The sequence below is a fragment of the Hylobates moloch genome, unplaced genomic scaffold (genome assembly GCF_009828535.3).
Source record: "Hylobates moloch isolate HMO894 unplaced genomic scaffold, HMol_V3 SCAFFOLD_3, whole genome shotgun sequence".
NCBI classification, from domain to species: Eukaryota; Metazoa; Chordata; class Mammalia; order Primates; family Hylobatidae; genus Hylobates; species Hylobates moloch.
In genome coordinates, this window is record NW_026652278.1 from 137,502,193 (window position 1) to 137,521,145 (window position 18,953).

The 18,953-nt window shown below is 35.7% G+C and overlaps 1 protein-coding gene across 3 annotated transcripts in view; it reads right to left on the minus strand.

The window, feature by feature from the left end:
* Positions 1–18,953, minus strand: part of SLC10A7 (solute carrier family 10 member 7) — a 255,687-nt gene that overhangs the window by 174,948 nt on the left and 61,786 nt on the right. For all 3 annotated transcript variants that reach the window (XM_058436796.1, XM_032147967.2, XM_032147962.2), the window contains exon 5: positions 3,143–3,181. In XM_058436796.1, the coding sequence (XP_058292779.1) occupies positions 3,143–3,181 (39 nt within the window). The remainder of the gene's footprint in view (positions 1–3,142; positions 3,182–18,953) is intronic.

Below are 18,953 nucleotides of genomic sequence, written 5' to 3' on the forward strand. Positions count from 1 at the left end.
TAGCTCAAAGTTATTTCTTATCACATCATATAAACATTTTATATAGATTATCCCACAAGTCTACAGTTTAGGCACTATCATTGCCTCATTTTATATACAGAGAAGCTTATATAATTAGGCTAGTATTCAGTCAAGTAAGAATTCAAACCCAGTCTGGCTCCAGAAACCATACTACTATGCATAATCCTAAATTTTAAGAACAGGTGGATATTTTCCATTTACAGAGAAAATTCACAAATAGCTGTAACAAGTACCATCCTTTAAGAATAATAAAATAAAAATATAAAGTTTACAATTTGGAATTTCACTCCTCTAAAATAAATCTTCTTCCTAATCCCAACTCAAGCACCAATTTCTCCCTGAAGCCTTCTCATGTCATTTAACTGAGATGAATCTCTTTCTTCAAACCTTTAATAATTGTTGTATATTGCTCATATGTAGAATGTACTAGCTGTCTTGGTATCTATTTTCCTCTTCTTTCTTAGTAACAGAAATCTAATTTTTAGCTCTCAGTAAATTGCCATATTTCCCAACTTCAGTGGCTAGGAGTGATCATGTGACTGAGTTCTGCAATAAGAAGTGCTAGTATTGTGTTAGAATTCCAGGAATGCTGTTCAAAGAAAGAAGACTCAGGTTTTAAGGAGCTCTTTTTTTTTTTTTTTTGGAGATGGAGTCTCGCTCTTTCACTTGGGCTGGAATAGGGAGCTCTTTTTTCTATTCCCACTACTTTATCTTGGTATCCAGACATTCTGGCTGGGGCTCCAGCAGCTATCTTGGACCATGAGGCAGCCTTGAGGAAGAAAACTGCATGCTGCAGATGGTGGAGGAGAGAAATAGGAGTCTTGGCCCATGATGAGACCATGAAGCCACTATACCATACTTGGACAGCTCCCTCCAAATGTTATGTAATAGAGAAATAAATCTTAATCTTGTATAAGTCACTATTCTTTTTTTTTCTGTTAAGCCAAACCTAATTCTAACTGATACAGATTACACGTTTCATAATCCTAGGTTGTTGTAACTATGGTGAAGAGAGAAAAAAAAGATATAGAATTATTTCTCTTATAACACTGGAGCAAAACATACCTAATCATAATTTTCACTCTCAGACTCTCTCTAGTAATTTTCAACTTTATAAAAGAAAAAGCAGGGAAAGGAAGGGGAATAAAAAAAGTAAAACAACACTTCTGCCTGTCTGCCATTGCTCATGCCATTTCCTCTCCTCTCTTCTTTACCAATTAAGTCCTACCCATACCTCAAGGCCCAGCTCAGAGCAATCACTTCTGTCACACCTTTGAATTCAGAGTGCATATTGTCTGTGCCATTTATTTGACGATCATATATCTCTAGTAACATCTTTCTTATGGCTTGTTAACTTTTACATTGCATTTCTTTTTCTACATGTCCATCTCCACAACCTAGTGGGACCCACCTTGCATTTCTTTGCATTCTTCACTGACACTAGAAAACTACCTCTGTGTAGCAGGAAATCAATAAATACTTTTGATCAATTAACTGGATTAGGATAAGAAAAAAAAGTGAAGAAAAGAAAAACAGCAAAAGACTAAGAAGTGAGAATACACAGCTTCTTAGGAGTGAAAGAGCACAATACAAATCTCAAAGAACCACGAGAACAAGTTGTATTTCACTAGACCTTACCAAACAAGTGGGCCTGGTAGAAAAAATATGATACGTTCATATAGTCAGTGCATGTCTCAAACTATACTTAGTAAGCTTGTTCTCTAACAAAGGAATCGTGTATTTTGTTTTAGTCACTCAGACAATTGTGTCAACTTTATTTTCTCAAAGTCTAGACATCTGAAAGAATAAGAGACCCAACTTAAGAAGCTGTTTTGATAGTGGATGTGTATGGTGCCAATTCATGTACAAAAATTGGCTTCCAGAAAGTTCATATTTTACAGATATTATTCTATTAAACAACTGTGACAACATATAGAATAATACATGGACTCATGAAATAATGACTTAAAATATTACTGAGTCTAAACTAAGCAATCCAAGAGATTATTTTTGTTAAACAGACTTTATTGTCTAAAACTCAGAAGTAATACACCATCACAAAAAACATTACTGGCTCTATAAAAATAGGATATAAGCTATGCATATATTTTGCAGATGCTACATCATTAAAAACTCTGTAAGGCTATGTGACACTAAAAGTTGTGTAGCACTATGTAGAATTAACACTATGTAACAACATGTTTAAAAGCTTTAACTACATTTAAATACATACAATAATAATTAACAGAGCATTTTAAACAGAGGTAATTGATATTTTACCCAGACTCATGAACTAGTTTATACATCACTGATTTTACTCTCAATTATTTGTAAATCACTGCACTACATATCTGCTAATGAGTTATGCCCCAAAAAATACAATATTATAATTTACTTCAGGAATTTAACAAAGTTTTAAGGCACAAAAAAATTAAATTAACAGAAAATTTAATTTCTCAATCTTTCATAACACAAATCAAGCCTCTGTTACATCATTTATTTAAAAATAATGATTGAAAATGCTAAAACAACATCCTTATATTGGTTCTACTTATGAAAGCTGAACTACTTTTGAATCTATATATATATATATTGATACAACATTTACTTGCAAATTACTCATTAGTCATATCTTCTTTTCAAATTTTTTTTCACATAGATTTCTCAGAAGCATCCAAGCCAGTAGCTTCTTTGACAGTGAAATGTACAAAATAAATGGCATGTCAACAAGTAAATTAGCATTCCCTTTCTGACCAGCTGGGTCATGTTTCCTTTTCAAAATCCTCAGTCCCATGATACAAAATAATAATAATCTAAAAGACCTCATTAAATAATCAATATATTGACATAACCTCTATAAGGAGACACATAGTGTTTTAACTGATTCCTTGAATTCATTAAATGGAATTTTAAAACCCAAACCTCCAAAATATATTGTAAGAGAACATTTGCTTTATTCATTAACTAATTTTCTTCAGGGTATGGATACTGGCACATGAAAAGACTCAACAACTTTTATATTTAACCAAAGAGTAAAAGAAATCCAGCTTTCACTAAATCTTTCACATAAACAATATCACAGCAAAAGTTGTAATAGACAAGTTAAACTATGTTTACTTACCAAAAAACTTCCAAAGGCTGAATTAAATATTGCAGCAGCCTATAAAGAAAATAAATAGGGGAAAAAAACTCATTGAAAGTAAATAAGAATTATAAAGGCAAAGATTATCATTCTCCCTTCCCCCACTATTCAAAACCTTAAAACATTGACTCTATAAAGCAAAGTTAGTCACTGCTTACAAAAATTGCCAGTGGCCTGTAGTTTACTAAGACAGATGAGCTACAGCTTAGGAATTCATAAATAATGGGTCTCAAAAGCAGGCAGAAAACACTTGTCATGCCTTGAACCTATATGACAGTACCAAAAGAATCATTGCCAATACTAAATTGAGACCATGTTGCTACTGATTTTCCTGCTAAATTTAAAACAATCAGAGGTTGATTTATTCGTTAAAAAATGTATATTATTGGGAGAAGGAAAAACAGAATTGTAAGACAAACATTAATTGCTCCCTGTCAGTGACACAAGTCTTATGAGCTACAATCACAAGGTAAGATCTGTTTCTATACAACACACATTAGAAATATGAACAATGCTGTTAAGACCAGGAAAGTTATTGCTGTACCATTAATTCTAAGGTAAAGAAAAGCAAGAAAAGCTCCAATTTGGTGTTCAAAATTCAAAGAAGAAATATTTGACTTTCTGCTTACCTAAATATCCATGGAATACATAGTAGATGTAATATAGCTCTTAATTTTAATTTAATCACTATATTCAATGAAGCTATACCAGAGTCCTGCAAGCTTCTCACATTACCCAAAAAGGAAAAAACTTGTATAACATCCAATTTGATAAAAAGAAAATAAGAAAGAAAGAATAATAAAAGGGGTAGAGAGAACCTATTTACATCTCCTGCATATCCAGAGCAGAATTAAATTAATCATCGTGGACATTAGCAGCCACACTGTAGTAAGAGGATGTCAGTTTAGTAAGTTTGAATAAAGTCCAAAGCTAGGCTAAGAGCTGTAGCTGAAAATGCCTTCTGCTCCAGAAGAGGATGCAATGAGAGTGAATGGGTAATGAGATCCTCGGCTCCAGAGAGCTTAGCTCTCCTATTCCGGTTCATAATTAATTCAAAGCTTTGATAATTTCATTAGATTTCTCCTTTGCTGGTCCTATCAATAAAAGATGGCACTGGACCACAGCTCCTCTGTGGCATAAACATAGGCACAGGCAAAGACCAGGGAAACCTTTGCTTCCTGACAGGGACAATGGCATATGGTGTTCTGTGTTGTACAGGGAGCAGTGAAAAAAAGAAAATCCGCTAAATAAAACAGATGACAATTGTAAACTACAGCGATATATTTAACACATCATCCTGGAATTCCATTATGGATGATTCCAGGAAGAAGTTTTATGTATGGGGAAAAATAAGTAAAAGGGTATAAATAAATGAGTTGTGGTGACACCAACAGGGAACAGTGGTCCTCCTTCCTACAAAAAATGTACCTTTCCCACAAACAATTTTTATATTTAGATCCTATTTTGTGCTTAAAACAGAATTACTTTCTTTTAGTGAAGGAAGGAGGTCTTCCCCTTTGAGCCTGTCTCTTCTGAATTCATTTCTTTCTAGTCCCTTCCACTAACCTTTTACTCAATAACTAGCGGTCTTGCCTAGCATTTGAAGAAACATAGACTCATTCGAGGAAAAAAGACTCCGAAGTCAAAGTAAAATAACTATATATGACAAATATCATACTCGTAAATAACTCATAAATACTCATAAATAACTATATGAGTATATAACAACTACTACTCATAAGATCAAATCACCATACTCCTACTCCCTCTTGTTCTCTTCTTTAACCCAAACGCAAGAAATACATTTTATGTGAATTGGCCTATGTTCCTGCCTCTTATAAAATGATAGTGACGGGATATCTTAGGTACCCAAAGATGCCGCAGGCCAACTAATTCTTAGTTGTTTTCCAACAGTGGTGATGGATTTGAACTCACTCAGTCACCTATACTGTCCTCCTGTGCAGTGAGCTCCGTCAATCTTTTGTGAAATGATTGATTAAGGTTCTGGGTACTCTGTAGACCACGTGAAATCAGACACTGAAACCAAGGATTTTGGGCTCAATAGCAACCGATAATTAAGGTAATAATTGGCTCAATTCTGTGGTTGCAGTCTATGAAAGAACCATGATTTCCAGAGTTTCAACAGGTAATAATAAATATTTAGAGTATTTTATTGATATATAAAAGACATGAATGTATTCTGACTTAGGGAGGAATTCCCAGCTCCTTGGCATGACGTCCAGGGCCCTCCATGAACAGGTTTCGATCCATCTCATTTCCTGCCTCAAATTTTACATTCTGACAACAATGAACTACTTGAAATTCCCCAAACTCATCATGCCATTTCTTATCTCCTTGCTCCCTGGCCTGAAATACCCTTCTCCCTCTTCTACCTGGGTAATTCTATTTGATTTTAATAACACAACTTGGTCATCATCCTTCTGAGATGGGAGAGTTCCCTTGATCCCTTATGGGACTCGCAAAGGGGGTGGCTCATTTACTTGGCCGCCATGCTCAATGCCTTACAGGAGTGAGCACACAAGCAAACGGGTGTAGGAATGGGCACAAAGGAACACTGAAACTGGCCGGTCGCTCCTCTCTGGCGGGAGCAGGGTTTGTGCGGCCCCGTGGCAGTGTCCAAGTGTGTTACAATGCTCTTTTAGCTCTGCCATCCAGGAAGGGGTGTCTGTGACCCTCGGAGCCCCAGAAGACGTGTGTTACTATCACTGCTCTTTTAGCATTTGCCGTCCGTGGATGGCTGGGTGTTAACTAGCTCAGTGGAGGGTCAGAGTGACAGCCTTTTACAGTCTGCCCTCTTGGTACCCCAGTTCTTGTCAGGCGTCCAGGAAAAATTAGGTCACACAAACAAATCAAAGGGTAGTTAATGTGGAGGACTTTGTTGAGTGGTGGAAGTGGCTCTCAGAGGGAAAGGGAGCTGGAAACGGGGTGGAATGGGACGACAATCTTCCCCGGAGTCCAGCCATCCCTAATCGAACTCCTCTCTGACCACAGTCTCTGACGTCCAGCTTCTTCTCCTCTGGATGTTCAGATGCTTCTCTCTTCTCTCTTCCGTGTGTGCGTGCGCACATGCACAGGGGTGCCCTGAGTCTGGGGTTTGCAGTTCTCATGGGCACAGGATAGCAGGTGGGGCAGTCCAAAAGGCAACATTCAGGTGGGAAAACAAGAATAGTTGTCACTTTGAGCCGCGGGTCCAGGCTTGAGGGTGGAGCTCTCGCCAGAAACCCCACCCTCTTCTACCCAGTATTTCTCTGCCTCCTGGCCCTATCACTTCCAAGAAGTTTTCAATGACCTTCCCCTGACACACACACACACACACACACACACACACACACACACACACACACACACACACACACACACACACACACACACACACACACACCTTAGCATACACACATATCTACCCTTACAGATGGACTGAGTATCCCCACACCTGCTGGCAGAACATCTGAGCCTATCTCTGCCATGGGACTTGTCCACTGTATTGAAATGACTGGCTGGGCATGGTGACTCACGCCTGTAATCCCAGCAATTTGGGAGGCCGAGGTGGGCAGATCACTTGAGATCAGGAGTTTGAGACCAGCCTGGCCAACATGGTGAAACCCTGTCTCTCCTAAAAATACAAAAATTAGCCAGGCATGGTGGCAGATGCCTGTAATCCCAGCGACTTGGGAGGCTGAGGCAGGAGAATTGCTTGAACCCAGTAGGTAGAAGTTGCAGTGAGTTGAGATTGCACCACTGCATTCCAGCCTGGGTGATGGAGCAAGATCCTGTCTCAAAAAAAAAAAAAAAAAAAAGAAAATAAATGACCTACTTACATGCCTGTCTCCCCTGGTCATCTAACACAGGAATCTAATGAACCTCATCCTAAGCACCCACTTGTTTGTTACTCCTACTCGCACCCTGACTCTGAAGTGGCCAGAAGTAGAAAGGGTGAGAAGGTTTATCTATCTATCTATCTATCTATCTATCTATCTATCTATCTATCTATCTACCTACCTACCTATCTATCTATAGTGAAACAGATCAGCCCCTTGTATCCACTGGTACTCTTTTAAAATTTTTATCAGGTGTATATATTCATTAATTTAAAAGTATGAATTGCTGACACAAGTACAATTCCCTGAAATGTCCAAAGTCTTCATCTCCTGCTGAGTTATTTTATGTGTTTGGCAGAATCCAAGGCACAGAAGACTGGATCTGACATCTGGTACCATAACCAACCTATGACAGTAACAGGAGATCTAGACTTCAGACTCCCATCCACCCCATCCAATACAAGAATTTCCTTCACATAGTTTTCAAAACATTATCTTGTTTTACTTATCTTAAAATACCTGAACCTTCCTATTATAATATAGTTATATAAAATATGTTTAATATAAATAATGTTTTCCGAGATCAGATGAGATTGGGCAAGTTCAGAGTAGTATGACTGTAAACTGTAAATGACCAAAAATTAGCCACCATGCCTAGCTAGAATTTTTTAATTTTTTTGTAGAGACAGGGTTTCCCTATGTTGCCCAGGCTGGTCTTGAACTCCTGGACTCAAGAGATCCTCCCATCTCAGCCTCCTAAAGTGCTGAGATTACAGGTGTGAGTCACCATACCTAGCTTGATTTTAAACTATAGCAGTTCTTTTGTTATTATCTCCTTTGTTAGAAAATATTTCAAAACCCATTCCTCCTCTAGAATGCTCCATTACAACAAGAATTTGTCTAATTCATTGAAAGAAATGAGTGAATGAACAAACACCTCTTGTGCTAACTGAATGTCCTACACAGTAATGTCTTTATTATTAACTCATAAAATCCCATTAGCAAAATGTATACCTTGCAGTAATCACATTTGGTGGATAATTAGATCAACCCTAGCTAAAAAAAAAAAAAAGTTCATATTGAGATTTTTTTTAATATTGACTAGATTGACTTCCTTTATATTACACATTTGTAGATAACATATTGCTTTTTGTATCAACCCAATTTTACCCAATATAAGATATTTTACTAATGTTCTATTATATATTACACAGCATGTCTTTATTAAATTATTTTGGAAAATTGAGCAAGTTCAATAATGAATTAATTTCGTCATAAACTACTTGGAATTATTTAAAACAAAGGTAAATTTCTTAAACAAAAAAAACCAAAAAAAAAAATGGGGAAAAACAATTCTCTCATAAAAGCAAGCTCTTTCATTGCTGAACGGCTCTAAACATTATGTTCTACCTTAAGCCTACTGTAAGCCTGAAACCTATAACTTCCCATAACTGCCATGCACTGGACCATGTTCTGTACTCTGGAGTTACATAAATATGTCTAATCCCTTTTATAAATGCATTTCAAATAGATGTACACTGCTGGATCCTACCCAAGTCTTCTCTTATGATATTATATCAAAAATTTTCATAATGCTTGTCCAACACCCCTCTTTTTCTTTCCCTTATGAGGCTACTAAATAAAAAAAGGTAAAATCCATTATTTACATTGAGTATGAATAATTTATGGCAAGTTAATATATTAAACTTCTAGCTTTTGCTTTTGAGTACCTGATTCTTAGTCAAAATACACAGAAATGTTTACCAAAATGTAAAAACGGGATATTTATGGTTATCTCAGAATTTCTAATGATGTTTCGATCCTAGGAGAATACCCTTAGGAGAATACCAAACTTGGGAGAAGAATCCTGCTATTCAAAAGTAAGATGCCAGACACATACCTTGGTACTTATAAAAAAGACACCAAAAGTAGGTCAGGGACCACTTCACATGCAGGCTGTGGTATGAATTGCTGACACAAGTACGATTCCCTGAAATGTCCAAAGTCTTCATCTCCTACTGAGTTATTTTATGTGTTTGGCAGAATCCAAGGCACAGAAGACTGGATCTGACATCTGGTACCATAACCAACCTATGACAGTAACAGGAGATCTAGACTTCAGACTCCCATCCACCCCTAGGTGAAGACCAGATATTCCAGAGGAGATTGATAAAATGAAATTGTTTTCCTCCTTCTCTACAGGAGAAAGCTGCTCTGTTCACCACACCTCTCAAGTTGGGGTAGAGGGTGATATCTACAAATGAAGAAACTGTGATAGAACAAACAGCAAACAAATTAGAGTAGCATCTCTGTTCCATGCTGGATGTTTAGTGAGAGGACAAATTCCACACTGGGCCACCACAGGAGCATCGGATACACCCTGTAAGAGTTCTTAAGAACATTCTCACCCAGTGCATTTCCCACTGGGTGGCAGGGATAGGGAGGGTGTATAAGTGAATCAGAAATAAATACTTGCTTCCTGACTAGAAACAGCAAAGGTGAGGGGCTGCCTAGAACAGACCACAGTGGTAGGGCAAGGAGAGACAGTAAGCAGTTGGACAAAGTATACCTGAATTCTGCGATGAGGCAAGGGTCTGCCAATTCCAAATGAGCCAAGAAGATGCCACTGAACTTAATTCAGTTTGAGAGACCACACCCAAGAAGAGACTCCACCAATAAGAGGCTGAAGGAACAAGAGGAGCAGGGGTTGGAAGTGTATTCTGAACAACCCTCTCCCCTAACCTGTCCAGCAAAAAGAGATAGCATGTAGACCCCTGCTATGACAGAGGGCATTGAGGGCCACAGTGTGACAGTATCGATAAGCTAAGACCCCATCCCATTCTCTCTCATTCATTTCTCCTCTGAAGTGGTCGGAAGTAGAAAAGGTGAGAAGCTTTAAAAAAATAAAAACACAAACCACCACCACCACCACCACCACCACAACAAAAAAACAGTGAAACAGACCATGCCCTCTTTTCCATGGACCCTATTTTTAAATTCTTATCATGTTTATATATTCATTAATTAAAAGTATAACTTTCTACATTTTAAAAACGTAGGTTTGGCCTCACTTGGGAAAGAAGGGAATTTAAAGTTTCAAACTAGAATGCCCTGGGTTATTTGATAGCTAGAAATTAATCCTAATTACCAAAGATATGACTATTTTTGTAATCAAAAGTGACCAGTAAACCATGAGATCTGACAGAGATGTCATCAAAGGAGGGGTGGGAATGGGGAACAGAAATATGTGAGAAGGCATTTCAGGTATATAATCCTTACATTCACACCATTCAATAAAAAGATTATAATAACAACACAACATTTTAAACATATAGCTGAGCTAAAACAAACAAACAAAAAACAGGTAGTTAGCCCTCTGTATCTGTGGGTTCTGCATCTGTGGATTCAACCAACCACAGATCAAAAATACTATATTCAAAAAAGAAGAAAAAAGATGGCTGCATCTGTACTGAATATGTACATACTTTTTTTCTTGTCGTTATTCCCTAAGCAATGCAGTGTAACAACTTCTTACCAGCATTTACATCATATATTAGGTATTTTATGTAATCTAGAGAAGACAAAGTATACAGGAAGATGTGCATTTATAGATAAATGTCATTGTATATCAGGGACTTGAACATCTGTAGATTCTGATGTTCCTGTAGAGTCCTAGAACCAATACCCCACAGATACCACAGGACAATTGCACTAAACATAAAGAAATTAGTCGAAGCCAGAGTAGTAAAGCATATGAGTTGATGCTGCACTCATGCCCATGAAGAAATAAGAAGCACAGGCTTTGGCCTGCAAAGGGTGGAGAACTGGAAATGAGACATCTGCATAAAGCAGAGTGGAAGGCTAGAAGGACTGCCAGCACTGTGTAAAAGCAACTAGAAAACTCTACTTACAAATTTAAGAAAGTAGTATAAGGTCTGTATCAAAGGTGGGTGTAAGGACTGAATTTACACTACCTACATGACTCATGAATTTCAAACTAACAATTTATTTAAAGAATAAATTTTAAGAATTTATTTATAAAAAATTTAAGAATAAATTTTTTAAAGAAAAAAAAGACAAAACAGATGAAGGGGCAGCGGAACTTCTAAGCCCTTGAAAGAAGCAAACGTGAAACTTCTCTTTGGGGTCACTTCAATAACCCAGAACAGAGTGGATTACCAGATAAAACAACCTCCACTGAAGAAATGTTAACAATAAAAAATTTTAAACAATGTGAGAAAGCTGTATGACAAGAGTATCATAAAAGCAGCAAGGAAAAGGGAAGCAACTGGATTTTTTACAATATACTAAAGAAAAAAAATACCAGACAGATTAAAGATCTAGATGTGGAAGGCAAAACTTTAACACCTTTAGAAGAAAATATGAAACTATCTTTATGCCCTCAGAAAGAAAAGCAGTTTTTTTAAGCAAGACAGAAAAAGTACATATAAAAAAGGAGAAGCTAAAATAGAAAACCTGAACAGACCAATAGTGAGTAACAAGACTGAATCAGTAGTAGTCTCCCACCAAAAAAAAAAAAAAACAGGACCAGCTGGCTTCACTGCTGAATTCTACCACACTTTTAAAGAACTATTACCAATTCTTCTCAAACTACCCAAAAAACACTGAAGAGGAAGGAATCCTTCCTAATTCATTCTATGAGGTCAGCATTACCCTGATACCAAACCAGACAAGGACACAACACAAAAAGAAAACTATAGGCTAATATCCCTGATGAACACAGATGCAAAAATCCTCAACAACATCCTAGCAAATGGAATCCAACAGCACATCAAAACAATAGTACAGCATGATCAGGTGGGATTTATCCTAGGGATGCAAGGATGGTTTGACACATGCAAATCAATACATGTGGCACACTACATCAATAGAATGAGGGACAAAAACCACATGATTACCTCAATAGATGCAGAAAATGCATTTGATAAAATTCGACATCTCTTCATGATAAAAATTCTCAACAAATTAGGTATAGAAGTTACACACCTTAGATAGAAGTTACACACCTTAAGATAAGACAAAAGAAAAGCTAGGGGTTTCCATGCAACAAAGTTCTGGCCAATGAGATAAAAAGTGATATATGCTTGATGGTGGGAGCTTAGGGAGGGAGGTTAGTTTCTGGTACTGACGCTTCTTCCTGCTGAGAGCAGCGAAAGCTATCTTGCATCCATAAGAGCACTGGGGAGATAGGCACTCTAATGTCACTAAGCTGCAGAATAAATGCCAGCATCCTCTACCTCCAGGCATCTTGGTATATGAGAAAAATAAGTCCCTCCTTGCTAAAGCCACTTTTAGTCTAATTTTCTGGTACTTGAAGCCTGACACCACCATATTCTAAAACAAGGAAAAAATAATAAAGGACTACTACAGCGGGTCAGATAAATAAAAAACTATTTCCTCTAAAATATGAGCTTGAGTAGGCACATTATATCTTATTTAGTATAATCTCTTGTTCCTATTGCATATGACATCATTGAAAATAAGGAAGAGAAAACTGACTATTGGTCACAACTGTTGGAGGTCAAAGCTAAATCACCTTACCGTAGAAAAGTTATTCAACTATGTGAATTTATATCCCATCAGGCTTTGATTCACAGGAAGGAGAAACAGCCTTAATATTTATTTTCTCCCTAAGCGTAGATTTAGTTTTAAAAACACATAAAGACTAAAACATCAAAGACTGAATTCTAATACTTGGTCTTCAATTAAATATGAAAACACAAAACATTTTCATTCTATCTGTAAGGTACTTTCTAAAGTGCTATAAAAAGTCAAAAAATAAGAAATATTTATTGTTTCTTTCAAAGCCAATTATTACTGACTTTCTCTTATGCAACTTAGTTGCTAGTTTTACTACTGACTACTTAATTACCACTATTTTCACTGAAGAGACCTCATTATAAGAAAAATTTGAATTCTACATTTCTATGTCACATTTAAGTATTACTACAACATACCACAGAAAAGTAAACATATACAGGATATCAATCAAAATGCAGGTTTATACACTACACTCAATATTAAGAGGGCACTTTTAATCTGATACCATTTTTTTACACATCATTGTATTTTTTAAGTACCATTACTTAAATTACTGAATATTACTTAAACCATTACTGAATATTTTCTCTCAACAAAGAAAGCTAAATGAAGACTTAATACTGCTACAAGGCATTCACCAATTTAAAGATTAATTTTAATTCTTTGTTTTAAAATATTACAGGAATTAACAGAAGTATATATATATACACACTTATGAAGTATGTATACTACATACAGATATAGATTTATAGATATATATAATGTGTGTGTGTGTGTGTATATATAACATACAATCTTCAAGCTAAGAGTGAATGTTTGACATGAGGAGCAAGCCACATTTCTTGCCTATTTCTACAGGTCCATTTCTTGACACCAGTGGAAAAAATTATTTAACATTCTAAATCTTGAGGTGAATAGGGGGTTGCTATTCTTGTTTGTAACTATTCATCTCAATTCAGGTAAGGAAAAAAATATATTCAAGTTACTGCTTTCTGGGTGCTAAATTGAATCAGGTGTCCTCTCCTCTTAAGAAAATTAAGTTGCTTTTGTGCAAGAGTGTTTTAATGAGAACAGAGCCGGCCAACAGTGATAAATGGGAATGACACCAGAGAGAGCACATAAGCAGGACAATATGTGCATGTTACATACAGTCTTACAGCCTATTTTTCACTGACTATTCTGAATGACTTCGCTGTTTCTTAAGGGGCCTATTAATCTCAAATTTAGTTATTGCACAACGTTTATTTGAACATATATTCTGTGGATGATGACAGTTAATAAAGGAAATCTTTCACAAGCTGTATTTTTACATATTGTTCCAACTACAGCTCCCAGTCATTTGATGGTATTGATGGAATAACCTACATTGTGCTGAGGCTTTTTTTAAAAAGGCACATATATTCAGATTCCTTTCTAAGCACATGGGGACTCTTAAATAACCGTTAAAATGCATACAAAAAATTCTAGTACAAAACAGTAAAAGTAAAAGGACATCTTAACTGTTCAACAAAAATCATTTAATGTGCAAACTGACCCTTATAAGACAAAACAGACACCTTTTAACACTTTTAAAGCCCTGGTACACAATATGCAATAGTTCGTGCATACCAATCTACATTTTCACAATATGCATGGGGCAAGACAGGAGGGCAAAATCAATTTTCTTGAGGTGCAAAAAGAATGAAGCAACATAGCTGCTTTGATTTCTCTTTGGTATGCTTTTTTGATGAAATGTCATGTACTTAAAATAGTGATGATTCTGTATTTCTTATTTCTAGTAGAATACTTTTTAAGAGCTTAAAAGAATTGTTTCAACATTTTCCTAAAAACATAATTATCAGTTCAAATAAACTCATCAATTCAGATTGTTGTTCTAGTTCTGGGAAGAAATTTGTTACTTTAAGGGTTACTGGTTCACAATAACAATACCTAATATTAGCAAGAAATATTTAATTCAAGATTTTAAAATCTGCCTTATAATTGAGGTGAAATTAAACTTAATCAAACATTTTGATTGCATCCTCCTGAAATCTCAGTCTTCAAAGTTGTTCAATTTCTATAAAATCAGAATTTTTAAGTGGGAAGGGGCATTAAATACTATGACAATCCCTTTGTAAATCAAGAAACAGAACTCCAGACAGGCAAAAGATCTTTCCCAAGGTCATACTGGACAGCAGTAAAGCCAGAATAGAACTCATCTCCAGACATCTCTTGCACCCTCTCTATTACATGCACACTGTCTGTTTTATATATTCTTTTTAACAGACATTTGCAGATATATCATGGAAAAAGGGCACATGCTGAAACACTAATGGTCATGTTGGGGTAAACGGAATTATGAATATTTTTTCCTTTGTGCTTCTCCTAGAATTATGTTAAGAATTTTAAAGGTTCTCTCTTTAATCTTTAGGCAAACTTTGAACAATGCTGTGCACATAATAGATGCTCAATGTCTGACTAAAAATTGAATGAGTTGAGGATAATACCAAAAGGAAACTACTTAAAAGTAGTTAAAAGACAAAACTACTTAGTCTTCTTTGCTATGATAACACTGAATATTCACAGGAACAAACCATGGGTATAACCTAGAATACCAACACTTAAATTGAAAATACTATTTATTTATACTACTTATCTATTAATAGCTTATTGATAAATATCTAAGATTTTTATTGTAAATCTCTAAGATTAAGCTGAATGAAACTTACTTGAAATGTTATATACTATTTGATATATCTTTTAAAAAACATCAATTTCTAAATATTCCTCAAGTTTAATTCTTCTTAATCCTTTGGGTTTCCTATCTCTTCCAGAAAAGAATAAAACAAATGCTTCTCTAATTATTCATTCCTTCAACCTAAATTTATTAAGCAAACACAAAAATAAATACCATAGAGTACCAACTCACAGTCTAGGGCTAGAAGAGGGACATCATAATAACTACAATACAAGAAGATCAATGGTATCAAGGAGTTATGGCAGCACAGAAATTAACTTTAAAATGGGCTTTTCCAATATCTCCTAGTGAAATACAACAAGCACTTTTCTGATCAATTAATGGAAGCTCTATTTAATACCAACACATTGAACTAAGCTCTCAGCACACTGAGAGAGGAATTGGCCAAGAATTCCCCTAACACTTTGTTTAGAAGGGCATCCACAAAACCTAAGTGACAGCCTACGTCAAAGCATCTAATGTTTCTTACGAATTTTAGACTCTCACTTTCTTAACTCTGTTATTTCTGCTCTTTTCCATCCATTAGGTCTGGGAATCTCAAAGCTTCTTAAGAGGGCAATGGATCAATCCCTTAGCAATAACTCTCTCATCAGCTTTTCATTAGCAATAAAATAGCTTTCCTACCATCTTCTGGGAAATAACTTACCATAGATTCACAGAACTGCAATGGACTTCTGCAGATCATCTCATCAAGGCACTTTTCCTCAAAAAGGACTATACTGAAATCACAGATGGTGTCTACCTATCCTATTCTTTATGTCTTCAGGATCAAACAGTGCACAATCTCCTTTACAGTTTTAGATTTTAAAATCTATATGGTAAATCATATTTTAAACTAATAAGTTCTTTCCTTTTCTGACTTAACTTTTTATTGGAGTTTTTTCTAATGTTAGGTCCCCTGAGAAAATTCTTAAAAGCTGTGTTTTTGCCATTACAAGCAGTGTGCTGGTAACCGTTTAACGACTGGCTCTTAGGATAAAGAGAGAACACCAATTTGTAATATGTGCTGATTTTCATGGTGTAAATACTCCCACCATGGCCAATTTCAAAGTGCAAATATAATGTCACTCAACACCAAAAAGGGAAAGATGGCATAATTCCAAAGGCACAAGAAATTAGAAAAAGAAGGGCAAATTAAACACAGAACAAGCACACGAAGGAAATAATAAAGATAGGAGCAGAAACTAATGAAATAAAAAACAGAAAAACAGTAAAGAAAAATCACTGAAATCAAAAGCCGGGCCTTTGAAAAAGACAAATAAAATTGATATACCTCTAAATCAGGGATTGGTGAACTTTTAGAGAGTCACGGCTTTGTTTTAACCCAACTGGTCTAACACCAACTGGTGTACTGGAATACAATTCTGGTGTTAACCACCTAGAATTAGTGTCAAACTCCACAAGTTAAAAACTCAGTCCCCCACAGAACTGCCCTTGCTTTAGACAGCAGCTGCACTTCAAGAGTCCACAGGCTACCCACACTTTTGACCAACTGGCTATAAATTCAGGGGTTCCAATGTCCCCCTTGGGTTCACTAATTCACTAGAATAACTCACAGAACTTACTCAAAGTGCCATACTTAACAATTACGTTTAATTATAAGGGATACACATTAGGCAAAGTCTGGGAAGGAGTGCAGAGCTTCCATGCCCTCACAGAGAACATCAAGATGCTTACAAACCAAGAGGCAACACCGAGTTTTAATTGGTGTTTCATTATGTAGGCATAATTGATTAAATCATCGATCACATGATTGAATTCAATCTCCAGCCCCCTCCTCTTCCTACAGGTCAGGCAGCTGAAAGTTCCAACCTTCTAATCACATGCTTGGTCTTTCTGGTGGCCAGTTCCCATCCCAAAGCTATCCAGGACTCACCAAGAGTAACCTCATTAGCCTAACAAAGATACTCCCATCACTCAGAAAATTCCAAAGGTTATTGAAGCTCTGTGCCAAGAACTTGGGTCAAAGACTAGATATATTTTTAAATTATACAACAGGCACATTATTTAAGTATTTTAGACTCTGTGGACCATAGGGTCATAAATTCTCAACTCTGCTATTGTGGTGCGAAAGCAGCCATAGGCAATATATAAACTAATGAGTGTGGCTGTGTTCCAATAAAACTTTATCTATGGATACTAAAATTTGATTTTTGTTTGATTTTCACATCTTGAAGTTTTATTCTTCTTTTGATTTTTATCCAAACACTTAAAAAATGTAAAAGCTATTCTTTCATTTTATTTTAATTTTTGTGGGTACATAATAGGTATATATATTTATGAGGTATATGAGATGTTTTGATACAAGCATACAATGTGTAATAATCACATCATATAAAATGTGTATCCATCTCCTCAAGCATCCATCCCTTGTGTTACAAACAACCCAATTATACTCCTTAGTTATTTTTAAATGTACAATTAAATTATTATTGACTATAGACACCCTGTTGTGCTATCAAATACTAGGCCTTATTCATTCTTTCTTTGTGGACCCATTAACCATCCCCTCATCACTCCAAAAAACATTCTTAACTCATATACTACACAAAAAACTTTCAGCAAGCCTGATTTGCCCTGCAAACCACAGTTTGTTCATCCCTGTTCTTGGGTAAAAAAAGAAAATACAGACATTTCTAATATCGGGAATGAAAGCAAGGACATCCTAAACTCTTCCGGATATTTAAAAGATGAAAATATTGTAGACAGCATTATGTCCCCAAATTTGAAAACTTAGACGAAATGAACAAATTCCTTCAAAGATGCAAACTACCAAAACTCTCTTAAGAACAGATGACCTAAATTTTCTATTACATATCAAAGACATTAAATGTGTAGTTAAAAACTTTCCCAAAATGCAATCTCTAGGACCAAATGGCTGCACTGGTGAATTCTACCAAATATTTAAAGAAGAAATATTAACTCTATAAAAACTCAACAAGAGAAATACAACAGGAAAGAAAATTTGCCAAATCATTTTATGAGACCAGCACTAACCTGATACCAAAATCAGATTAAAACATCATAAGGAAACCACAGAAGAATCCTCATGCACGTAGACATAAAACTCCTTATAAAATTTGAACTAATTTAACCTAGCAATATATAAAAAGGATACAGTATGACAAAGTGGAGTTTATTCCAGGAATGCAAGGTTGGCATAAGATTTAAGAACCAATCAAAGCAATTCACCTTACCAATAGATGAAAAAAGAAAAAAACATATAATCATTTCAATAGGTACAGAAAAATCATTTGACAAAATTCAATATATATTCATGATAAAAATTTGGAAGACTAGAACTGATAAAAATTTCCTCTGCCTCATATAAAAAACCAAACAGCTGACATCATACCTAACTGTAAAAGACTGAGTGTTCCTAAAATCAGGAACAAAGTTAGGACGTCTATTCTTATTACCACTTCTATCCAATCTTGGCCTTGTCAAAGTAAAATAAAATGGAGACTAGGCTGAAAATTCCCCAAGCAGACCAAGTCAGTTAGTCAAATAAGGATTTGATTGGTAAATGTAAGCAAAACTTAAGTTGGATTATTCCTTATAAATGTCTCTGATAATCAGAAACTAAGTCACCTTACAAAAATGGTGAAAGTAACTGTTATTGGCCCATCCTCTGCTATCTGGAAATCCCCAC